This window comes from Heptranchias perlo, chromosome 13 (genome assembly GCF_035084215.1).
Source record: "Heptranchias perlo isolate sHepPer1 chromosome 13, sHepPer1.hap1, whole genome shotgun sequence".
NCBI lineage: Eukaryota > Metazoa > Chordata > Chondrichthyes > Hexanchiformes > Hexanchidae > Heptranchias > Heptranchias perlo.
This window is the reverse complement of record NC_090337.1, coordinates 48,261,112-48,287,299: the sequence shown is the minus strand read 5'-3', so window position 1 is coordinate 48,287,299 and position 26,188 is coordinate 48,261,112. Positions and strand designations below refer to the sequence as shown.

Sequence of the window (26,188 nt, the reverse complement as noted above, 5' to 3'; positions counted from 1 at the left end):
CTTCCCCAGCAGCGGCCGAGGTGCCGCAGTCTGCAGCCGAGCCTTCTCTGGCTTGAGCTTCCAAAGGTCGTCAGTCATGAGCATCTTAAGTGTCCCAACATGAGCAGCAGCAGTCTTCCACCACTGGCTTCTGAAGCCACTAGGGGGAGCACCTCATAGGAATAACCAAGTTAGGAAACCTTCTTTTAAAAATGCAGTATGGGTTGACACTTGGGTGAGAAATTAATTCAAGGCATTTATTGTATTTGGCATTACATTAATCTCCTTTTCAGATCTGGCACATTTGTTTATAGTGTCTCTTTATAGAACCTTCTGCGTCTGCATTGTCAGATTGTCATTCATATGAAAGTTAGTTGGATGGTTACAATGTTTTTCAATGCAGGATTAAGGGATTAGTGAATGATGTAATAAGAACTGTTAATGCAGAGGGGTTTTGTGTAACGTTTCAGGGGAGGGCAATGAGCAGGTCACCCAAAGCATTGTGCTATTAACTCATGCCTGGCATCTCTGGCTACAAGGTGTTGTGGTGGCTGTCCTTTTTCTGCTTCTTCCTCACCTTCACCCAAGTGTTCCTTGTCAGATGATGATTGTCTCTGTTGCTCTGCCTCCTCCAAATGTAATCCTCTCTGCATTACCTGGTTGTGTAAGATGCAGCAAGCTACAATGATGCGGGATACTCTCCCTAAGGTATATTGTAGGGAGCTCCCACACCTATCCAGGCATCTAAAGTTTTGTTTCTAGAGTCGCATAGTATGCTCGATGATCTTCCTGGTGGCCCCATGCTCTGGTTATACCTCAGCTGTTCAGATTGGGGTTGCGGAGGGGTGTCATCAGCCATGTTTGGCGGGGGTAGCCCTTGTCCCCATCGACCCATCCTCAAACATTCCTGGAAAAGTGGAATAGTGGGGTGATAGTTGACTGTCACAGGATAAAGGCATTATGACAGCTGTTTGCCTACCTGGCATAGACTTGCATGATCTTGTTGGGGTGATCACAGATCAACTGCACATTAATGGAGTGAAATCCCTTCTTATTGACGAAACCTGCTGGCTGGTTTGCTGGTGCCTTGATGACTACATGACTGCAGTGTATAATCTCCCCCTGCATACAAGGGAAGCCAGCCACTGCTGCCAATCCCAGAGCTCTATCATTTTGACTGCTGGCATCTGTAGGGAAGGTAATGTATTGGTTGACCCTGACAAATTGGACCTCTTTGATTCACTTGTGCACTGCAGACTGGGAGATATTCCCTGGAACGAGGTAAAGAAGTTATAAGGGCTGTGGTGACTTTCATAGCCACTGGCAAAGCATGGCCACCTGGACCAGCAGGCAGCAGATCTTCTTGCATCAGTCTGGCTGGAGAAGCACAGCCTCCTGATGCACTGTTCCTCAGACATATCCAGAAAACACCACCCTTGAGCTCCCCTCTCCTGCTGTCTTCTAACTGGCCCAATTCCTGCTCTTCCTGGTTGTTCAGTCTGCTGCTGCCGTCACTGCTGTTGCCGCTCCTCTTCCTCCATCCAAAACAGAGCAGCAAGGATGGCACCCATCATGAGCCCTGAGTGCTTATTTGGCGTAAGGCAAAAAAAAAATCAGAGATATGCAATATCTAAGCTCAAATAAACTGTGGAAATCCAAAAAACACAATGGGCCCGATGTTAGCAGGGCTGCGGGTTCTCAGCGGGGGGGCTATCGGGCGCGTGGGTAACGTGCCCGGTGAAATTAGTCAGCTTCCCGCGCGATTGTAGCATCCAATCCACTAATTTGATCCACTTACCTGCTCCTCCGGGTTCCGCACTGCTGATCTGCGCGTCGGGCGGGCTGCGCATGCGCAGTAAGATCTGTCAGCTGGAGGCGCTCTATTTAAAGGGGCAGTCCTCCACTGACAGATGCTGCAACAAATAGAAAAAATTACAGCATGGAGCAGCCCAGGGGGAAGGCTGCTCCCAGTTTAATGATGCCTCACTCCAGGTATCAATACATGGGGTGAGGAGGAGGGGGAGGACAGAGATCTTCCTCCCGGCGTGCAGGAGGAAGCGGCCTGCCTCTGCCACCAGGAAGGCCTGGCTCGAGGTGGCAGAGGAGGTCACCAGTGCAACCAACATATCGCCTACCTGCTTACAGTGCAGGAGGCGCTCCAATGACCTCAGCAGGTCAGCCAAAGTGAGTACACGTAGTCTTTCCCCTACACTCCGTCTGCCACATCACTGCCCCCACCCCACATCTCCTTCAGCACTGCCAACACAACTCTATCACATCACCCCTCATACCCACTCAAACCTCATCCTCATCTTACCTGCACCTACTCACCTCGCCAGTACTCATCCCGCCACTACCACTCAACCCAATCCTCATACAATCTCATGGCTCTCTCTCATACTCACCCTCTCGTGCATCTCTTTCGCGGCCAGCCTCACTCAACCTGCCACTACCTGTGCTGCAGCCACAGGGCATGCATCACATATTTGCAGTAGGCAGCGTAAGGCAAACGTGTTGTGAGCATGAAGGGGATGCACAAGGGTGTTTGAGGGTTTGTCATGGGTGTTACTTATATTGAATTTCTGACCAACTCACATTACATATTATATTGGCACCACTACTGCCACGTCTTCGCGAATCCTGTCTGGTTTGTGCAATAATGCCCTCTCCTGAGGATCACTATGAGGACCCACAACTGATGCCACCCATTGTGTCACTGAAGAGTGGGTGTAGGTGTATTTGCAGGGCTCTTTTGCGCAGACGACTGAGAGACATCGGCGATGTCCCCGGTTGCACCCTGGAAGGATGCAGAGGAGAAGTTGTTGAGGGCAGTGGTGACTTTGACAGCGACAGGTAAGAAGATGGTGCTCGGGCCAGCCAGGAGCAGCTCGGCATGAAAGAGGCTGCAGATGTGCACGGCTACATGTCGAGTGACTCTGAGCCTCCGTGTGCACTGCTGCTCAGAGAGGTCCAGGAGGCTGAGCCTCGGCCTGTGGACCCTGTGGCGAGGGTAGTGCCCTCTGCGACGCATCTCTCTCTGCGGTAGCCCTCCCTCCTGCTGTACAGGTGGATGTGTCACAGCACTGTGTTGTGGAGCTCCACGTGTCAGAGGTGGACGGCGTGGATGGCGAGGCTGGTGAGGCTGGTGATACTGTTCACCCTCTGAGGAGGTCATGACTGCAGCTACGGCGGCCCCCATCCGCAAGATGTACATCTGAGGGGGTCCGCAAGGTAGGTACATGTCTCAGGACCCAGGGGTAAGTGTGCAAGTTGGTGACTTTGACTGTCAGGAGGAGGGTGGTGGAGGCCAAACTTTGTCCCAAGTGACACAGTGGCCTCCTGCAATGAGTGAGGGTCTCCCCCCCCCCCCCCCCCCCCCCCACCTATCAAATGGAACTTTGCAGCTGCCACAGGCTGATATCTGCAACACGTTCATTTGACCTGGGAGTGTTTCCCCCAGTATGGGAAACAGTCCCAGTTTGCTCTAAAATCCCGCATAATCCTTTAATCAGGTCAGTTAATGACCTGAAATACCTAAATAAATACCTTCAAGTGGAACCCCGCTGGCTTTAATTGCCTGCGGGATTCCCACCAGCGGGGGCTGCGTGCGCACGTCAGCGCGTCTGTGGGGAACCCGGAAGTGCGCGGCTTCGGGTCGGGCTCCGGTACCACGCCGGGATTCTCCGATTTTCGGAGCCCCCCCCCCCCCCGCCAGGATTGCACCCGATAGCGGGTGCTAAAATGACGCCAAAAAACACACCAAATTCCTATAATTTGTGTGACCCTTTAAATACTGCTTTCAGTGGCCTTCTGAAACCAATCTCGCTAGCTTTTAGAATCATAGAATCATAGAAGTTACAACATGGAAACAGGCCCTTCGGCCCAACATGTCCATGTCGCCCAGTTTATACCACTAAGCTAGTCCCAATTGCCTGCACTTGGCCCATATCCCTCGATACCCATCTTCCCCATGTAACTGTCCAAATGCTTTTTAAAAGACAAAATTGTACCCGCCTCTACTACTGCCTCTGGCAGCTCGTTCCAGACACTCACCACCCTTTGAGTGAAAAAATTGCCCCTCTGGATCCTTTTGTATCTCTCCCCTCTCACCTTAAATCTGTGCCCCCTCGTTATAGACTCCCCTACCTTTGGGAAAAGATTTTGACTATCGACCTTATCTATGCCCCTCATTATTTTATAGACTTCTATAAGATCACCCCTTAACCTCCTACTCTCCAGGGAAAAAAGTCCCAGTCTGTCTAACCTCTCCCTGTAAGTCAAACCATCAAGTCCCGGTAGCATCCTAGTAAATCTTTTCTGCACTCTTTCTAGTTTAATAATATCCTTTCTATAATAGGGTGACCAGAACTGTACACAGTACTCCAAGTGTGGCCTCACCAATGCCCTGTACAACTTCAACAAGACATCCCAACTCCTGCATTCAATGTTCTGACCAATGAAACCAAGCATGCTGAATGCCTTCTTCACCACCCTATCCACCTGTGACTCCACTTTCAAGGAGCTATGAATCTGTACTCCTAGATCTCTTTGTTCTATAACTCTCCCCAACGCCCTACCATTAACGGAGTAGGTCCTGGCCCGATTCGATCTACCAAAATGCATCACCTCACATTTATCTAAATTAAACTCCATCTGCCATTCATCGGCCCACTGGCCCAATTTATCAAGATCCCGTTGCAATCCTAGATAACCTTCTTCACTGTCCACAATGCCACCAATCTTGGTGTCATCTGCAAACTTACTAACCATGCCTCCTAAATTCTCATCCAAATCATTAATATAAATAACAAATAACAGCGGACCCAGCACCGATCCCTGAGGCACACCGCTGGACACAGGCATCCAGTTTGAAAAACAACCCTCGACAACCACCCTCTGTCTTCTGTCGTCAAGCCAATTTTGTATCCAATTGGCTACCTCACCTTGGATCCCATGAGATTTAACCTTATGTAACAACCTACCATGCGGTACCTTGTCAAATGCTTTGCTGAAGTCCATGTAGACCACGTCTACTGCACAGCCCTCATCTATCTTCTTGGTTACCCCTTCAAAAAACTCAATCAAATTCGTGAGACATGATTTTCCTCTCACAAAACCATGCTGACTGTTCCTAATTAGTCCCTGCCTCTCCAAATGCCTGTAGATCCTGTCCCTCAGAATACCCTCTAACAACTTACCCACTACAGATGTCAGGCTCACTGGTCTGTAGTTCCCAGGCTTTTCCCTGCCGCCCTTCTTAAACAAAGGCACAACATTTGCTACCCTCCAATCTTCAGGCACCTCACCTGTAGCGGTGGATGATTCAAATATCTCTGCTAGGGGACCCGCAATTTCCTCCCTAACCTCCCTTAACGTCCTGGGATACATTTCATCAGGTCCCGGAGATTTATCTACCTTGATGCGCGTTAAGACTTCCAGCACCTCCCTCTCTGTAATATGTACACTCCTCAAGACATCACTATTTATTTCCCCAAGTTCCCTAACATCCATGCCTTTCTCAACCGTAAATACCGATGTGAAATATTCGTTCAGGATCTCACCCATCTCTTGTGGTTCCGCACATAGATGACCTTGTTGATCCTTAAGAGGCCCTACTCTCTCCCTAGTTACCCTTTTGCCCTTTATGTATTTGTAGAAGCTCTTTGGATTCACCTTTGCCTGATCTGCCAAAGCAATCTCATATCCCCTTTTTGCCCTCCTGATTTCTCTCTTAACTCTACTCCGGCAATCTCTATACTCTTCAAGGGATCCACTTGATCCCAGCTGCCTATGCATGTCATATGCCTCCTTCTTCTTTTTGACGAGTGCCTCAATCTCCCGAGTCATCCAAGGTTCCCTACTTCTACCAGCCTTGCCCTTCACTTTATAAGGAATGTGCTTACCCTGAACCCTGGTTAACACACTTTTGAAAGCCTCCCACTTACCAGACGTCCCTTTGCCTGCCAACAGACTCTCCCAATCAACTTCTGAAAGTTCCTGTCTAATACCATCAAAATTGGCCTTTCCCCAATTTAGAATTTTAACTTTTGGGCCAGACCTATCCTTCTCCATAGCTATCTTAAAACTAATGGAATTATGATCACTGGTCCCAAAGTGATCCCTCACTAACACTTCTGTCACCTGCCCTTCCTTATTTCCCAAGAGGAGGTCAAGTTTTGCCCCCTCTCTAGTCGGGCCATCCACATACTGAATGAGAAATTCCTCCTGAATACACTCAACAAATTTCTCTCCATCCAAGCCCCTAATGCTATGGCTGTCCCAGTCAATGTTGGGAAAGTTAAAGTCCCCTACTATTACCACCCTATTTTTCTTGCAGCTGTCTGTAATCTCCTTACATATTTGCTCCTCAATTTCCCGTTGACTATTTGGGGGTCTGTAGTACAATCCTATCAAAGTGTTCTCTCCCTTCTTATTTTTCAGTTCTACCCATATAGACTCAGTGGGCGAACCCTCGGATATATCCCCTCTCACTACTGCCGTGATGTTCTCCCTAATCAAGAACGCAACTCCCCCTCCTCTCTTACCTCCTGCTCTATCTTTCCTATAGCATCTGTACCCTGGAACATTGAGCTGCCAGTCCTGCCCCTCCCTTAGCCATGTTTCAGTAATAGCTATAACATCCCAGTCCCATGTACCCATCCATGCCCTGAGTTCATCTGCCTTGCCCATCAGACTTCTTGCATTGAAATAAATGCAGTTTAATCTAGACTTCCCTTGGTCTTTGCCCTGCTTTCTCAGACCATCTGTCCGGTCATGTTCTGTACACTCTCCCTTACTGCGTTTTGTTTCTGTCACCACTTTATTTCCCACTGACTTCCTGCATCGGTTCCCATCCCCCTGCCACATTAGTTTAAACCCTCCCCAACAGCACTGGCAAACACTCCCCCTAGGACATTGGTTCCAGTCCTGCCCAGATGCAGACCGTCCAATTTGTACTGGTCCCACCTCCCCCAGAACCGGTTCCAATGGCCCAGGAATTTGAATCCCTCCAGCTTGCACCATCTCTCAAGCCACGTATTCATCTTAGCTATCCTGTCATTCCTACTCTGACTAACCCGTGGCACTGGTAGCAATCCTGAGATTACTACCTTTGAGGTCCTACTCTTTAGTTTAACTCCTAACTCACTAAATTCAGCTTGTAGGACCTCATCCTGTTTTTTACCTATATCGTTGGTGCCTATATGCACCACGACAACTGGCTGTTCACCCTCCCCCTCCAGAATGTCCTGCAGCCGCTCCGAGACATCCTTGACCCTTGCACCAGGGAGGCAACATACCATCCTGGAGTCTCGGTTGCGTCCGCAGAAACGCCTGTCTATTCCCCTTACAATCGAGTCCCCTATCACGATAGCTCTGCCACTCTTTTTCCTGCCCTCCTGTGCAGCAGAGCCAGCCACGGTGCCATGAACCTGGCCACTGCCACCTTCCCCTGGTGAGCCATCTCCCCCAACAGTATCCAAAACGGTATACCTGTTTTGGAGGGAGATGACCGCAGGGGACCCCTGCACTGCCTTCCTACTCTTCCTCTGTCTGTTGGTCACCCATTCACTATCTCCCTCAGTAATTTTTATCTGCGGTGTGACCAACTCACTGAACGTGCTATCCACGACTTTCTCAGCATCGCGGATGCTCCAAAGTGAATCCATCCGCAGCTCCAGAGCCGTCAAGCGGTCAAACAATAGCTGCAGCTGGACACACTTCCCGCAGGTGAAGGAATCAGGGATACAGGAAGGAGCCCTGAATTCCCACATCCCACAAGAGGAACATGACACGGCGCTGGGATCTCCTGCCATGACTTAACCCTTAAATTAGCTTAAGAACAACTACAATGTCAAGAGAAAAAAAAAGGAAAGAAAAACTACTTACCACTCCCTTTAAGGAGTTTACTCCTTTAAATTGTTCTCAATTTAGAGAATGTTAACTACACTAGGGACCTTGATTCACTAAAAAATAAACGCTACTTCCTATAAGACCTGCAGACCTTCCCTTTCCTTTTACTTCAGTTACTGTAGATAAGGAGAAATACTCACCTGAACCTACTCACCAATCAGGTGCCTCCCCTGATCTGATTCCTGACGTCACTTCGAACTCGGTCGCAGCTCCGCTCGGCTCGGCTCCTCTCAGCTGTTCTCAGCGCTCTGAAATCCCGCCTTTTATCGGACGCTCCCTCCGCTCGGCACTAGGTGGGACTTTTGTTATTTTATGTTAATATTACATCTAATGTCTCGATTTGCATGTATTCATGATAGCGATAGCCTAAAAAAAGTATGCAGTTAATATGGTGGCAGGTGGGAATCAAGCGACAACGAGGCAGTAAGTACTCCCGGGCTATTTTAACTGTGCACCCATCCTGTTCTCGTGGGGGGGGGGGGGGTTAAAAATCCCCCCTCAGGTCTCAACTGAGCGTTACACTGTGGGTTCTTTTAGATTAGAGGGTGAGTTTGCCAGTCTTAGCCTGGCCTACTGTTGGTCAAGGAGGACTCCTTTTTGGTGTAGTACCAGTGTTCTTCCTATTGGGTTGGAAAGTGACAGTGTCGGTACAATGGAGGTGTTTGTAGGTTGGATCATTCCATCTTGATAGAAGATGGCAAACCTACTTGAGTGTGGGGGAAAGTACGTCAGAGAAGGTAAAGTTCCTCCTGTCAGTCAATTTTGGTGACAAAGTTAGTGTGAATAAAGAAAAGGATTCCCTGTTCTGTGTTCATACTAATAATCAACAGAAGGAATTTCACCCCAGTCTGTCAAAACCCACCAATGAATTGAATATGAAACCAAAGTATCTATAGTTCTCTATTTAGTTACCAGTTGTAACAGGATACTTGATGTAAGTTTGTATCACCTACAATTGTTTTTAATTCAGAATGATTTGAGCCCAATTTTTCCTTTTTAATTACTCATTCCAACTCTGGAACTCCTGTTCAAAGAGAGAAAGAAAATGAGAACCTGGAAAATTTCAAACCAATGTGGCAAATATGTAAATACTCTTCAGTTAAGTTTACTGCTGTTAAATCTTGCCGAGTGAGGTTTGTGCTATTGTAGTGCTATGCCTGTGGATAAAATCTGGATGGTCACACTTGTGAAAGGAGTTTATGTGAAATTCCTTCATGAAATCGCATTGTATCCATTCTGAAGCAGCCACTTGCATTTTGCCGTAGTCCTGCTCTTATTCATGTTCTTTTTGTTCCTCTAGGTTCAAGTCAGGGCTGGGATTTTCCATGGAACTGAGCTCCTCTGTAAACCTGTTGTAAGCAATGAGATTTCTGGAAAAAATGATCTTGTCTGGAACGAGACACTGGAGTTTGAAATTAATATCTGTGACCTGCCAAGAATGTCCCGACTCTGTTTTGTAGTGTATGGAGTGATGGATAAAGTGAAGAAACAGAAATCGACAAAGAACGTGTCCAAATATCAGACCATTCGGAAAGCAGGAAAAGTAGTTAGTTTCTCAACTTTTTGACCTCATTTACATCTTCGTAGCCACGCTAAGGCTGCATTTACACAGCAACTGTAGCATCTGTGCAATTGGTTTCGCTTTGCAAAGACACTGCAGTTAAATTGTAAGTGGAGCCTGAAGCCAGGACCTGAACCTAAACCTCTAAACCTCTCCGCCTCTCCACCACTCTTCCCCTCCTTTTAAGAAGCTCCTTAAAATCTACCTCTTTGACCAAGCTTTTGATCAGCTGTTCTAATATCTTCTTATGCGGCTCGGTGTCAAATTTTGTTTGATAATCGCTCCTGTGAAGCACATCGGGTCATTTTACGACATTAAAGGTGCTATATAAATGCAGGTGGTTGTTGTTGACACCGGATTAAAGTGGTCTGAGGACACCTAGAAGAGAGAGTCTTAATCCACTTCGCTTCGGAATCAGCTCAGGCCTTCACATCTGACATATTCCACAAGGTTACATAAGAACATAAGAAATAGGAGCAGGAGTAGGCCAATCGGCCCCTCGAGCCTGCTCCGCCATTCAATAAGATCATGGCTGATCTGATCCTAACCTCAAATCTAAATTCATGTCCAATTTCCTGCCCGCTCCCCGTAACCCCTAATTCCCTTTACTTCTAGGAAACTGTCTATTTCTGTTTTAAATTTATTTAATGATGGAGCTTCCACAGCTTCCTGGGGCAGCAAATTCCACAGACCTACTACCCTCTGAGTGAAGAAGTTTCTCCTCATCTCAGTTTTGAAAGAGCAGCCCCTTATTCTAAGATTATGCCCCCAAGGTTAGCATTGGTACGAAGCTGAAACCACTTTGCACCGATGCTATACTTGTGTGAATGCACTCTTAATGATGATGCCAATTAGTTTGGAATCTATTGCTTGTATTAGTCTAAACTCCGATTGTGCAAAGTTGGAACAAAGTCTTACTTTGTGACAAACAACTCTTAAGCTTTCCAATCAAGTGTCGTATGGCTCCAGAAAGTAGTACGGGCCTCTGAATTTTAATCCATGATTGGCTCCCTCCTGCAATTTACACTTTTTCCAAGCTCACAAGGACATTTAGACAAGAGCTGGCCAGGACTCCATCTAGTGGATAAACAGTGTCATACCAACAGTAGATGGCAAGATTCCTCCCCCACTGAATGGCCACTTCCTTACTAAGTTAAATCCCTGTATCTTTATTCCTATATCCATGTTCTGCAGGCTGTGTTTTTTTACCTCTGGTTTTCTTGTTTGACTCCCTCCTCTGGGCCCAACATGTCACTGCCTCAGACCCGGCGAGGGAATGGGTGAGAGGATGGAATGAGCAGGAGGCTCAAACTGAGGAATGTCAAGCGTCAGGATTGATGTTAGGAAGCTCTTCGCAGGGTGTGATCAATGCATGGAATAGACTTTCAGGCCATGGCCACGCCCCTTCCTATCTCTGTAACCTCCTCCAGTAATACAACCCTCAGAAAATCTTGCAATCATTTAAGAAGCAGTTGGGGGGGTGGATGTTAGGTGTGAAAAAGTGCTTCCTGATTTTGTTCCAGAACGGCCTAGTCCTAATATTAAGATGATGTCCCTTTGTTCTTGATTCCCCTGCTACAGGAAATAGTTTCTCTGTATTTACCCTATCAAATCCTTTTAATATTTTAAACACCTCAATCAGATTACCCCTCAATCTGCTATACTCAAGGAAATACAAGCCAAGTTTATGGAATCTGTCCTCATAATGTAAACCTCTAAGCCCCGATATCATTCTATTGAATCTGCGCTGTACCCCCTCCAAGGCCAATAAATTGTTCCACAGGTGCGGTGCCCAAGACTGAACGCAGTACTCCTGATGGAGGCTGCCCAAGATTTTATACAACTGAAGCATAACTTCCTCCCCATTGTTGCATCTCCCCCCTCCCCCCCAACTTGCTGCTGCCTATATAACAACAGTAACCACACAAAAGTAGTTAATTAGCTATAAAGCACTTTAACGTGTCCTGAGGTTGTGAAAGGCACACTATAAATGCAAATCCTTCCTTCTTTCCATTAGCACTATCCGATTGCATGGGTGAACACTATGGTATTTGACTTCAGAGGAGTGCTGAAGAGTGGAAATCTCACACTGCACTGCTGGTCATCTTTTCCTGGTAAGTGTGTTCATATGTGAATTTCGTTCCACCTAATTGTGAAAAGATAACCAAGTTAAATCTTCAGAATCTCATTTTCAAAATGTGAGTGATTTACGGGTAAGTTATCCTGGGTTTCAGATGAACTGGAAGAAATGCTGAATCCAATGGGTACAACACAGACCAATCCATACACTGAGAATGCTACAGCTTTACATATTCGGTTCCAGGAATATAGTAGGTCAGCGATCTTCTATCCTGCTTTTGACAAGGTAAGTTTTTTGTCACATGCCACTTAAACCAATATTGATATTTCATTGTCCTTTACATTTTTATCTTGAATACATGAGTTTACTTTTTAACATATTTATTGGAAGTTGGTTCTTGCTCGTGCTCACACTTTGTTTCTCTCCCTCACCTCCTTCTCCTTCCTCCTAATTTTTTGGTGAAGCTTTGTGCTGATCTAGGGCAGTATTGGGAATGGGATATATGCCTTTTTTTTGTTTCGGCTCTCCCCGCTGAGCACTCTGAGGTGAGGTGTAGCACAACCAAATGCAAAGTAAAACTCTCTATAATGTGCCTTTACCTCAGCCTCAGAAGAGCACGTTCACTCCATTAATCTGACACTTCCATTTCTCAAACCAGCCAGCTATGTAGGCTGTCGTCTTCTCCTCTCCTCCTTGGTGAGATTTCATACCAGCCCCAAGAGGTAAAAGAACAATGTCATATCTTGCTGCATTACTTAGTCACCACCCTTACTGATCACTAACTAACTAGTGGCAGCATGGATACAAAATTGGCTAAGGGACAGAAAGCAGAGAGTAGTGGTCAACGGTTGTTTTTCAGACTGGAGGGAAGTATACAGTGATATCTCCCACGGGTCAATATTAGGACCACTGAGCTTTTTTGATTATATATTAATGACCTGGACTTGGGTATAGAGGGTAAAATGTCAAAGTTTGCCGATAACACAAAACTCAGAAAGGTAGTAAACAATGTGGAGGATAGTAACAGACTTCAGAAGGACATAGACAGACTGGTGAAATGGGCACACACATGGCAGATGAAATTTAACGCAGAGAAGTGTGAAGTGATACATTTTGTAGGAAGAATGAGGCGAGGCAATATAAACTAAATGGTACAATTTTAAAGGGGATGCAGGACAGAGACACCTGGGGGTGTATGTGCACAAATCTTTGAAGATGGTAGGAGAAGTTGAGAAGGCTGTTAAAAATGCATATGGGATCCTGGGCTTTATTAACAGAGGCATAGAGAAATAAGGAAGGAGGTTATACTAAACCTTTATAGAACATTGGTTAGGCCTCAGCTGGAGTATTGCATTCAATTCTGGGCACCACACTTTAGGAAGGATGTCTCTGCCTTAGAGAGGGTGCAGAAGAGATTTACTAGAATGGTACGAGGGATGAGGGAATCCAGTTATGTGGAGAGACTGCAGAAGCTGGGATTGTTCTCCTTAGAACAGAGAGGTCGTCAAAATCATGAACAGTTTTGACAGAGTAAATAAGGAGAAACTGTTTCCAGTGACAGAAGGGTTTGTAATCAGAGGACACAAATTTAAAGTGATCGGCAAAAGAACCTGAGGCGACATTAGGAATCATTTTAAGGCAGCGAATTGTAAAGATCTGGAATGCACTGCCTGAAAGGATGGTGGAAGCAGATTCAATTGTAACTTTCAAAAGGGAATTAGATAAATACTTGAAGGGAAAAAATTTACAGGGCTATGGAGAAAGAGCAGGGGAATGGGCTCAATTGGATGGCTCTTTCAAAGAACCGGCACAGGCATGATGGGCCGAATGGCCTCCTCCTGTGCTGTACCTACTATGATACTATGATAATGGGTGAACAAGAATAGCCAGGAATATTTGTCCCCTTCTCTGTGGGATATATCCAGACTGCTTCTGCTGGTCCTGGGGAGATGAGGAAGTGCAGATATAAACACCAAACGTTACAGCACCAATATGAACTTATGAACTAAAAATGATGACCAGGAATAGTACTGTCACTTTTTTGCTCCATGTTAAATAAAGGTGCATGTTATGAGCTGCAATCTCTATTAAAAACGTTTTTTAACCTTTAACATTTTTAGGGTCTATTATACATTGCACTTAAACATGGAAAACTAGGTGTATTGTCTGAAATAAAAACTAAATGCTGGAAATCAGCATCTCATCGAATGAAAGAAATTACAGCACAGAAGGAGGTCATTTGGTCGTTCACACCTGTGCTGGTGCTAGCTCTTCAACTCGAGCAAGCCTAATGTAATCCCATTTTCCTGCCCTTTCCCTGTATCCTTTTATAAGAATATAAGAAATAGGAACACGAGTAGGCCATACGGCCCCTCAAGTTGCTCTGCCATTCAGTAAGATCATGGCTGATCTTCGACCACATCTCCACTTTCCCACCCGATCCCCATATCCCTTGATTCCCTTATGGTCCAAAAATCTATCGATCTCAGCCTTGAATATCCTCAACGACTGGGCATCCACAGCACACTGGGGTAGTGAATTCCAAAGATTCACAACCCTCTGTGTGAAGAAATTCCTCCTCATCTCAGTCCTAAATGGCCAACCCCTTATCTTGAGACTATGGCCCCTAGTTCTAGACTCTCCAGCCATGGGAACCAGCCTCTCAGCATCTATCCTGTCAAGCCCTTTATACTTTTCAATGAGATCACCTCTTATTCTGCTAAACTCCAGAGAATATAGGCCCATTCTACTCAATCTCTCCTCATAGGACAACCCTCTCATCCCAGGAATCAATCTAGTGAACCTTCGTTGCACCCCCTCTGAGACAAGTATATCCTTCCTTAGGTAAAGAGACCAAAACTGGTCTCACCAGAGCCCTATATAATTGCAGCAAGACCTCCTTACTCTTACACTCCAACCCCCTTGCAATAAAGGCTAACATACCATTTGCCATCCTAATTGCTTGCTGTGCTGGCATGTTAAATTTCTGTGATTCTTGTACAATGACATCCAAATCCCTCTGAATACCAACATTTCTTAGTCTTTCACTTTTTAAAAAAATATTCTCCTTTTTTATTCTTCCTACCAAAGTGGATAAATTCACATTCCCCCACATTCTACTCCATCTGTCACCTTCTTGCCCACTCACTTAACTTGTCTATATCCCTTTGTAGCCTCTTTGCATCCTCCTCACAGCACACTTTCCCACCTAGCTTTGTATCATCAGCAAACTTGGATACATTACACTCTGTCTCCTCATCTAAGTCATTGATATATGTTGTAAACAGCTGAGGCCCAAGCACTGATCCTTGTGGCACACCGCTAGTTACAACCTGCTATTCCTACTCTGTTTTCTGTCCGTTAAGCAATCCACAATCCATGCTAATATATTACCCCCAATCCCATGAGCCCTAATCTCATGTAACATCCTCTTCTGTGGCACCTTATCGAATGCCTTTTGAAAATCCAAATCTACTACATCCACTGGTTCCCCCTTATCTACCCTGCCAGTTACACCCTCAAAAAACTCTAACAGATTTGTCAAACACGATTGCCCTTTCATAAAACTGTGTTGTCTCTGTCGAATCATATTATGATTTTCTGAGTGCCCTGTCACTACGTCCTTAATAATAGATTCCAGCATTTTCCTTACTACTGATGTCAGGCTAACTGGCCTATAGTTCCCTGTTTTCTCTCCCTCCTTTCTTGAATAGCTGGGTTACATTTGCTACCTTCCAATCCATGGGGACCATTCTGGAATCTAGGGAATTCTGGAAGATCAAAATCAATGCATCCACCAACTCTGCAGCCACCTCTTTTAAACCCTCGGATGTAGACCATCAGGTCCAGGGGAATTATTGGCTTTTAGTCCCATTAATTTCTCCAGTTCTTTTTCTTTACTAATCTTAATAACTTTAAGTTCCTCACTCTCATTAGTCTCTTGGTTCCCCACGATTTCCAGTCTGTTTTTTGTGTCTTCTACTGTGAAGACAGATAAATAATATTTATTTGAAGTGTCTGCCATTTCCTTATTCCCAATTATAATTTGTCCTGTCTCTGCCTCTAAGGGACCCACATTTACTTTCGCTAACCTCTTCCTTTTTACATACTAGTAAAGGCTCTTACCTATTTTCATACTTCTTGCTAGCTTACTCTCATATTCTATTTTCTTCCTCTTTATCAATTTCTCAGTCATCCTTTGCCAATTTAACTTCTCTAGTTAGCCACGGTTGGATGCCTTTTCCCGTGGGGTTTTTATTCCTCAAGGGAATGTATATTCATTGAGAATTATGAATTATTTCTTTAAATGTTCGCCATTGCTTATCTATCATCATATCTTTTAATCTAATTTCCCAATCTACCTTAGCCAACTCGCCCCTCATACCTATGTAACTGGCTTTGTTTAAATTTAAGACCCTTAAATTTAGGACTTAACTGCATCACTCTCAAACTCAACATGAAATTCTATCATATTATGATCACTCTGCCCCAGAGGACCCTTTACTATAAGATTACTAATTAACTCTGTCTCATTACACAATACTACATCTAAAGCCTGTTCTTTAGTTGGTTCCTCAACATATTGTTCTAGAAAACTGACTCGAATACATTCTATGAACTCATCCACCAAACTACTTTTCCCAATTTGATTTGCCCAGTCTATATGAAGATTAAAGTCCCCCACTATTATTGCATTATCATCGTTATATGCTCCTCTAATTTCCTGATTTATACTCTGTCCGGCATTATAACCATTGTTAGGGGGCCTATAAACTATTCCCACTATTGTTTTCTGCTCCTTGCTATTTCTTACCTCCACCCATACTGATTCTATATCCTGATTTTCTGAGCCAAGATCCTTTCTCACTACAGTCTTTATCTCATCCTTTATTATCAGGGCTACCCCTCTCCCCTCCTTTTCCATTTTGTCTGTCTTTTCTAAAAGTCAAGTACCCTGGAATATTTAGTTCCCAACCTTGGTCACCCTGCAACCACATCTCAGTAATGGCTGCTAGATCAAACACATTAATCTCTATTTGTGCCATTAATTTATCTATCTCATTACAAATGCTTCATGCATTCAGATATAGTGCCTTTAATTTTAACTTTTTACTATTTTTCCCTGATGTGACCTTAGTCACTAATGCTCTATTGCCTTTGTTAAACTCTGTCCCTTCCTGACACACTCTGCTAGTTTTTACACAAATTACTACTCTGCACTACAGCCTTGACTCTTCTCTTTAGATTTATAAATTTACCCTTACCTGAACCCTCCCACATCCCCCTTTTTAGTTTAAAGCCCTATCTACCACCCTAGTTATTCGATTCGCCAGGACACTGGTCCTAGCCCGGTTTATGTGGAGCCCGTCCCAACGGAACAGCCCTCTCTTTCCCCAGTACTGGTGCCAGTGACCCATGGATTGAAATCCCTGCCTCCCACACCACTCTTTGAGCCACGCATTTAACCATCTGATCTGTTTGTCCCTATGCCAATTTGCGCGTGGCTCCGGTGTTAATCCAGAGATTACTACCTTTGAGGTTCTGCTTTTTAATTTGGATCCTAGCTCCTCAAACTCCCTCAGCAGAAGCTCATTCCTAGTTTAACCTACGTTCTTCCTTTTGGAATACCAATCCAATTTCATTTTAAATGTTGAAGTCTCTGTCTCAATAACAATGAAGCATTTCTTGTCCTCGTGACTCTCTGGGAATAATTTTCATCTTCATCACCTGAGCGGTAATCTGGTAGAGCAGATCACCTGCCCGTTGTAGAACCTGCCCGATTTACACCCAGTGTGATCTGCTCTGCCAGATTACTGTCCGGGCGGTGGTGGTGAAAATCAGCCCCTTTGTGTGTGAAAAATATCTTCTGATTTTCCCCTTTGTTCTGTTGATAATTCTCAGTCTCTACCTCGTTGTTATCTGATGAAGGAGAACATAGGTTCACGTTCTGTATAAAAACTGTATCAGAACTGAAAAGGGAAGGTGTCTGATCTGATCTTTTCTGTACTATTGAGTATCTAGCTTCTAAAATAACTTAGGTACACAAAGCAATGCTAACCGTAAACAGCTGCATAATTGGTGAACAAAATGCAAGTCATTAAATGGTGTGCTCACATGATACTTATGCATTGGAAACTAGGGCTGAGGGGTTCACTTTTTTTTACAAAGTATATGCTATTTCACTAAATCGAGAAGCACATCTGTGTTCTGTGAAGGAAAATCTGGATAGAAGCCCAACAAGTGAATTAATGCAGGAAGCTTTATTGTCCTAAGCGTTTGGACAAACCCCCCCCCTCCAACATTGAAAGAACCCTGGACTGTTTTTGGATCGCTGTATAATATAATAGCATTGTGCTGAAGCAGAAATATTTGTAATTTGAAAGTTTCAACATTTTCTTTCTCTTTCTCTCTCCCTCCCCGGGCAAAAAAAAAAGATTTTGGAGAAGGCGGCAGAGATTGCACGAAGCAACGACACACTAAGTACAGCAGTAAGTACAGCGCGTGAATAAGAGTGAGAATGGCAGTGTGTGCTGTGGTGCCACCTAGTGCTCATTAGCTTAATTATACTGTGGCAAACTATTGTAATGTTATCAACACCCTATTCTGTTGTGAGGTAGCACTGATCATTTCATAGGAATGTAGTATAACCCGTATAGTCAATATTATATAGACACAAGAATTGTTAATCTAAAATACACTTTAAAGAGTATGAATTTGTGTCATGTTAAAAAATGACAATAAATACCAATACACAGCTTCACGATGGTCTTAATGCAGCGAACTGGATCTTGTCATCAAACCAGTTCTAACCTCCATTTGAGGTTTGGGCAGCTACTTGAAACTTGAAATATGATTGGTAATTTTGAGAGGGACTTTGCTGGCAGCAAGCAGTGGTTAGATTTAGGGATATAGCACTATAACAACCTAATTCTCCAATTCCCCACAGACCCACAGATCCCTGAAGGTAGTAGGACAGATAGATAAGGTGGTTAAAAAGGCATTCAGGATACCTTCCTTTATTAGCCGAGGCATAGAATATAAGAGCAGGGAGGTTATGCTAGAACTGTGTAAAACATTGGTTAGGCCACAGCTTGAGTACTGCATACAGTTCTGGTCACCACATTACAGGAAAGATGTGATTGAACTTGAGAAGGTACAGAGGAGATTTATGAGGATGATACTAGGGCTGGAGAATTTTAGCTATGAGAAAAGATTGGATAGGCTGGGGTTGTTTTCTTTGGAACAAAGGAGGCTGAGGAGAGATTTAATTGACGTTTTTAAAATTATGATGGGATTAGATAGAGTGGATAGGGAGGACCTATTTCCCTTAGCAGAGGGGTCAGTGACCAGGGGGCATAGATTTAAAGTAATTGGTAGAAGGAATAGAGGGGAGCTGAGGGGGTCTGGAACTCACTACCTGAAAGGGTGGTAGAAGCAGAAACCCTCAACTCATTTTAAAAAGTGCTTGGATGTGCACTTGAAGTGCTGTAACCTACAGGGCTACTGACCAAGCGCTGGAAAGTGGGATTAAGCTGGATAGCTCTTTTTCGGCTGGCACTGACACGATGAGCTGAATGGCCTCCTTCTGTGCCGTAACTTTCTATGATTCTGTGATTCCCACTCATCAGTACTGAGGCTCTCCTCCAGAAGCAGAGCCATGCAAAACTGGCCCTATAGTATATAAATTTATGTAAGGAGTCGCACAACACCAGGTTATAGTCCAACAGCTTTATTTGAAATCACAAGCGTTTGGAGCTTTGCTCCTTCGTCAGGTGAGTGAAGAGTTGCTTAAAGGCACAGCATATATAGTCAGAGAACAATGCCTGGTGATTACAAATAATCTTTCCAACTGCCCTTTATCACACCTCGGCAGAGAGATAATCACAGCAATCAAAGGAGTGAATGGTGTTCAGACAGGTTAGTCAGGGAAACATTACATCCAAGAATACTGAGGTGGGGTCACAAGGGGTCAAATCAGAAAGACAGAGAGAGAGAGAGAACAGAAAGGCAGGGAGCGAGAGAATGACCAGTTGTATTAAAAACGAATAACTTTTTTTCGCTGGAAATCGCAGCAGATCCGGCCGCATCTGTGTATGGAGAACAAGCCAACTACAACTTGAGTCTGGATGACTCTACGTCAGGTGGGGTTACATGTAGCGTGACATGAACCCAAGATCCCGGTTGAGGCCGTCCTCATGGGTGCGGAACTTGGCTATCAATTTCTGCTCGACGATTTTGCGTTGTCTTGTGTCTCGAAGGCCGCCTTGGAGAACGCTTACCCGAAGATCGGAGGCTGAATGTCCTTGACTGCTGAAGTGTTCTCCAACTGGGAGGGAACCCTCCTGTCTGGTGATTGTTGCGCGGTGTCCGTACCGTACCGCACAACAATCGCCAGACAGGAGGGTTCCCTCCCAGTTGGAGAACACTTCAGCAGTCAAGGACATTCAGCCTTCGATCTTCGGGTAAGCGTTCTCCAAGGCGGCCTTCGAGACACACGACAACGCAAAATCGTCGAGCAGAAATTGATAGCCAAGTTCCGCACCCATGAGGACGGCCTCAACCGGGATCTTGGGTTCATGTCACGCTACATGTAACCCCACCTGACGTAGAGTCATCCAGACTCAAGTCGTAGTTGGCTTGTTCTCCATACACAGATGCGGCCGGACCTGCTGCGATTTCCAGCAAAAAAAAGTTATTCGTTTTTAATACAACTGGTCTCTCTCTCTCTCTCTCTCTCTCTCTCTATGTTTTTCTGGTCTCTCTCTCTCTGTCTCTCTCTTTCTCTCTCTGTCTTTCTGATTTGACCCCTTGTGACCCCACCTCAGTATTCTTGGATGTAATGTTTCCCTGACTAACCTGTCTGAACACCATTCACTCCTTTGATTGCTGTGATTATCTCTCTGCTGAGGTGTATTAGGGGGCAAAATTATCTGTAATCACCAGGCATTGTTCTCTGACTATATATGCTGTGCCTTTAAGCAACTCTTCACTCACCTGACGAAGGAGCAAAGCTCCGAAAGCTTGTGATTTCAAATAAAGCTGTTGGACTATAACCTGGTGTTGTGCGACTCCTTACATTTGTCCACCCCAGTCCATCACCGGCATTTCCATATCATATATAAATTTAGGCGCTGCCTGAAAGAGTCAAAAATGACCTTGTTAAATATTGTGACTGTACCATTGCAGTCTAACACTGATAATTCAAGGTTTTTGAACTAAAAGAAATTGAATTGTTCAGTAATTGGAATTAAGTAATGTAAATAACACAGCAAAGTAGAAATTTATGTTTTTTAAAAAAAAATGATTTTCAATGCAGCGGCCTTTGAATTATGAGTGGACTACAATGTGAATATAACATTTATTACCCACTGCCACCTTTTAAGTTACACATACAACATTCCTCCTGAAGCAAGTAACACCAGTAACAGCAGCCCCCTAGTACCTTGTCCAAGTCACTGACTCTCTGGTGTCTGATTCAGTCCTCTCCTAGCACTTTGTTTGGGGTCACTGGATAGCAATCTGGAGTCGTAACCTTGGTGAATAGACAAATCAGTGTATGTTTTTCTTGCTGCCATGCCCTTTGTGATGACTCATGTCAGACAGAATAGGCTGAGGAACATGTTGCGTGCCAAGTCCACTCTGTCAGGAAGGGTGTGTGGCTCTGAAAGTGAGATTTTTTGAATATAAGTTTTGCATTCCACAACAAAGAAATGGCTGATGTGAAGTATTTTATGATAAAGCTGCAATGTGAAGTGGCATAAAGTGATAGCATGAGGCCCACACTGCTAGTTCTCTAAATACTGTGTTCATGATCTCTGATATACCACTATAGGGAGACATGGAGGAGCCATCAGGTGGTTATCCAGAGGGAAGGAAAGAGATTTAGAGGGACAACAACAGCAACTTTATATAGCGCCTTTAACATAGAAAAACATCCCAAGGTGCTTGGTAATGTTACGGAGGTGAAAGTAGAAGGTCTTTGTGATGGAGAGAATATGGGGTCCGAAACTCAGCTTGAGGTCAAATAGGGCGATAAGGTAGCAAACAGTCTGGTTCAGCCTGTGACCGTGGCCAGGGAAGGGAAATGAAATTGGTGGCGAGGGTACAGAGGTTATGGCGGGGCCAAAGACAATGGCTTCAGTCTTCCTGATGTTTAATTGGAGGAAATTGCAGCTCATCCAGGACTGGATGTCGGACAAGCAGGCTTAGAGCACAGAAGCAGTGGAGGGGTCGAGAGAGGTCGTGGAGAGGTAGAGCTGGGTGTCATCAGGTTACATGTGGGGGAAACTTGTGGAATGTGACGCCATTTCTTCAGATGATGTCGCCAGGGGACAGCATGTAGATGAGGAAGACGAGGAAGCCAAGGATAGATCCTTCGGGGACTCCAGAGGTAACAATGCGGGGGCGGAAAGAGAAGCTCTGACTATTTTATAGGTAAAAGTGGAACCAATCGAGGGTAGTCCTACTCAGCTGGACAATGGAGGAGAGGCATTGCAAGAGAATGGTGTGGTCGATCATGTCAAAAGGCTGCAAAGAGGATGAGGGTGATGAATGTCCATGGAACTGTAACCCAGCAAGGATTCAATGCCTTTGGGAGAGGAGCAGATAGAGGAGGAAGAAAAAAGGCTGGTGTGAGAAATTGAGCAAGACACGTTGGTGCAGTAAGGGGTGCTCATGTGAGGTTAGGGTTAAGTCACGTTGTTAGGGCGAGAGGTGATCTTGCTGCACATTGACAGTGCCTGTCACAAATGAAAAGTGCCCCATTGTCCAGCTGGGAAGGGCCGGATCCATGAGGTGAGTGCCCTTATTGAACTGCTTGTGGGCCCGGAGGAGCGGGAGTGCTTCATCCAGGCCCAATAAGCTCACCTGACTGACAGGGCCCCCACGATTGGCCAACCCCCTCCCCCCCACCCCCCCTATGCTGGCTGACCCCCTGATCCCAGATGTCGTCCACAGCCTCACCACCCTCCCCCTCAGATTTTTTGCAGTGCCGATGATCTCTCGCTCCCACCTGCCCCCCTCTCTGATTTGCAGCTCCTTTCACTGCCAACAGGCAGCTAGCCTGCCCATCTGGCTGCCTGGCGCGTGGGAAACCCGGAAGCTCAAATACTCCCCTTCAATCGAGTTGCGATCGCAGATTGCGACGCACTCAATTCGCTTCCGGGTTCCCCATACGGATATCTGCGGACGTGCGAGGTATCCAGCTCAGAGTGAAAATCATGCCCAGAGTGTCAGTGCCAGGTAACAGTGGAACCAGTGACCTGTCATTGCCAGGTAACAGTGGAACCAATGACCTGTCATTGCCAGGTAACAGTGGAACCAGTGACCTGTCGGTGCCAGGTAACAGTGGAACCAATGACCTGTATTTGCCAGGTAACAGTGGAACCAGTGACCTGTCGGTGCCAGGTAACAGTGGAACCAGTGACCTGTCGGTGCCAGGTAACAGTGGAACCAATGACCTGTCGGTGCCAGGTAACAGTGGAACCAATGACCTGTCGGTGCCATTCCTTCTTTGAGCAAGAAGACACCCCATTCCCTGTTAGGACGGTCCAGACGAGACCACAATAATTGTCTCTGTAGACGAAGCCTGATTAGAATCCTGGCTTCCTATCTGGAAACCCAGTTCTCTTGTGCTACTAGGTTATGTTTTTTTATTTTAAATCATTATTGTTCAAAACAATACTCTTGTGCTTCAGAAAAACTTGCACGTATTAGTAAACCTGTAAATGGTGACCATTTCTTCGTTCAGGGCCGAGGATGGAAGATGTTGCATTATGAGCTAAGAGAAATCATGGAACGGGATCCATTGTCTCAACTGTGTGAAAATGAGATGGATTTAATATGGACTCTGCGATATGACTGTCGTGAAAACTTTCCTCAGTCACTGCCCAAACTGCTGCTCTCAGTAAAATGGAGTAAACATGAAGATGTGGCTCAGGTAAGGCTATTGAACTTGGCCTTTCCTATCAAATGCTATGAGCTTTTAATAGTTGGACATCTGTTATGAAAAGCAGCCATTCCTAATGGGATCTGAAAACCTTGCAATGAGTTTCACTTGTTGTGTTTCACTGTAATTTGCTGCATTGTATCGCTTTTTTTAATAGATGTCCATTCACCTATTTACTCTCACCCACTCCCACCCCCGCTATGTTGGAGTATGAGGGTGGAATGTACTGTAGAACTATCTTTTATCACATGAAGAGTTTGTGGGATGGGGCATGATGCGTTACCCCCATGTGCAGTGAACAAGTTAACAATTTTCATGGTGAGAATATTTTCATGGGAAAGGAAACCCATGAAAAGATTTTTATGACAAATAAAAACAGCTCTACAGAATATTAAGTGCTTGGTTTGCTTATGAAAGAAAGAGCTTGCATTCATAGCACACCATTTACGTCTTCAGGATGTTCCAAATTGCTTCACAGTCAATGAAGTAGTTATGATGTGTAGTCCCTGCTGTAATGTGACAAACATGGCCACCAATTTGCACACAGCAAGGTCCCACAAATAGCAATAAGATAAATGAACAGTTAATCTGTTTTGGTGGTGTTGGTTGAGGGATAAATGTTGGCCAGGACAATGAGAGAACTCCTCTGCTCTCTGAATAGTCCCATGATATGTTTACATCCACCTGAGAGGGCAGATGGAGCTTTGATTTAACGTCTCATCTGAAAGACAGCACCTCCGACAGTGCAGCACTCCACTCAGTACTGTACTGAAGTGTCAGCCTGGATTATGTGCTCAAGTCTCTTCTCTGTGTGTTTTCTCGCTAGAAAAATTGGCAAGGCTGTTCCAGCGCCACTAAAACGCTGGAAACGTCGAGGTGCTTTTGGAGAAGGGATACAGAAAATCGTTTGCAAGTAGTAAAATACAAAATGCTATTTGACATTGGACCATGATGCTTTCTTACTAATTTTCGAACAATTTCCACCACCTCCTCCAGCACTCTTCTGGAGATTTCTTTGAAGAACTCACCGACCTATTATGCTGTCACTTTTTAATATTTCTTTATGCTGCCTCATTTTTAAAGGACTTCTAACCATTACTTTCATGCCACTCCAGTACTCCATTCAGACCCAGGTCTTTGCAGAAACCATCACTCAAAAAAAAATGTGCTTTTTAAATAAAATACATTTCATCTTGAATGTTTCTCCAAGATAAAACTATCTTGATTGTCCTGGGGTCCTCCTTCCTCCTTGTCACTTTGTTTTTTTGGCTAGCAAACCAAAAGTGACAATAACAGGAAACTACTGTGTAAAATGTTGTACTGTAAGATACTGCAGCTTCAGATCACTAAGAAGATTCCTTACTAAGTTTTAAAGGATGCCTCTCCAGTTACTTTCTTTTCTAATAAACATCTTACCATTTGCTGGCTTCTCTGTCTTCAATCTCCATCTCTGATTTCTAAATCCTTATCTTCCTATTTATTCATTTAAAAACTATTTGGCCTTGTTTGTGCAAAGTGCCCAGATGGATTATTATGCAGAATAGTGTTGCACTTTGAAGTGCCACTTTCTGCAGGCTGTGCAAAGTTGATTCCTGATTTGAGAGCATCTGCAGACAGAATCTTTGTATCCATTTTCCAGCATACTGTACAATTCTTGAATATATTGAATTGTTTAGTTTTTTGGCTGGTTAGCCTGTTGGGTTTTGGGAGCAAAAGTTCACTTTCCAAGTGAATAACTAATCTTTACTTAGACACATAGGCAGCAAGGTTTTTGTCTAGGTTCTGCATATACATTCAACTTCACTGCCTGGACAGTAATGTGTCAGAGCAGAACACCCGCCTGTTATAGATGCACCTGATATCCATCTCAGCTGGCGAAGCTAAAGATTACCCCCAATTGGTTCACTTAGCCATGATCTTATGTATTGTTTTTGTAGGTTTTAACATGTACATTTTTGTACCAGTGTTATATTATCGACCGGCTGGGTATATCACTGTGTGAGTTAGTCAGTATCTAATTTGCAGTTTTTTTTCTCTTTGTTAGTTTTTTTCCTCTCTCCTGAAGAAGTTGATTCCTTGTTGAGGTATTAATTCCACCTCCCCCAACTGGCTCTTACTGCTATTTATTCAGGTATCTGGATAATGAATGCCAACTGATCGCGATCCTGTCCTTAGTCGACATTTACAGACACACACATGATGCAGGGGTCATTAGATAGCAATCAGGAGCAGAAATCCTGGCTGATTTCCCCCCCCCCCCCATTTCCTAATCCTAGGGCACTGAGACCAACGGCAGGGCCTTTACTTTTGAGATCAACTAACTCAGCACAAACTGCCAAATCAAACAAGGGACATTCCTGGCCTGTATGGATCAGCTACCTGTCCCTTAAACCAACTGAGCTATGATGGCAATTTTGATATCAGTTGAGATCCCTCAAAGTTGCATAGATTGGGAAAGCCTTTGATTTCGGCTTGACATCATCCATTGGCACAGCTGAGATCAGGAACTCACCATATGGGGAATTGTGGCAAAAAGCTGATTGCAAGCACATAAATCTTTTTTTTTGCAATTGGAAATGCCAGTTTTAGTAAACTATTCAGTGGTACATAAAGCTACAAACTGCCAAGCTAAAGATAATATAGGGACAGGGGTACAGGAGTAGGCCATTCTGCCATTCAATTAGACCTCAACTTCATTTACCTGCCTTTG

General features: G+C 44.7%; 1 protein-coding gene across 1 annotated transcript in view; it reads left to right on the top strand.

Annotated features, from left to right (window-relative positions):
- The window catches only part of pik3cb (phosphatidylinositol-4,5-bisphosphate 3-kinase, catalytic subunit beta), a 171,676-nt gene that overhangs the window by 97,065 nt on the left and 48,423 nt on the right, over window positions 1-26,188 (top strand). Inside the window, exons 8-12 of the mRNA XM_067995438.1 lie at window positions 9,191-9,436; window positions 11,469-11,565; window positions 11,686-11,816; window positions 17,966-18,019; window positions 23,281-23,469. Of these exons, the coding sequence (XP_067851539.1) occupies window positions 9,191-9,436; window positions 11,469-11,565; window positions 11,686-11,816; window positions 17,966-18,019; window positions 23,281-23,469 (717 nt within the window). The remainder of the gene's footprint in view (window positions 1-9,190; window positions 9,437-11,468; window positions 11,566-11,685; window positions 11,817-17,965; window positions 18,020-23,280; window positions 23,470-26,188) is intronic.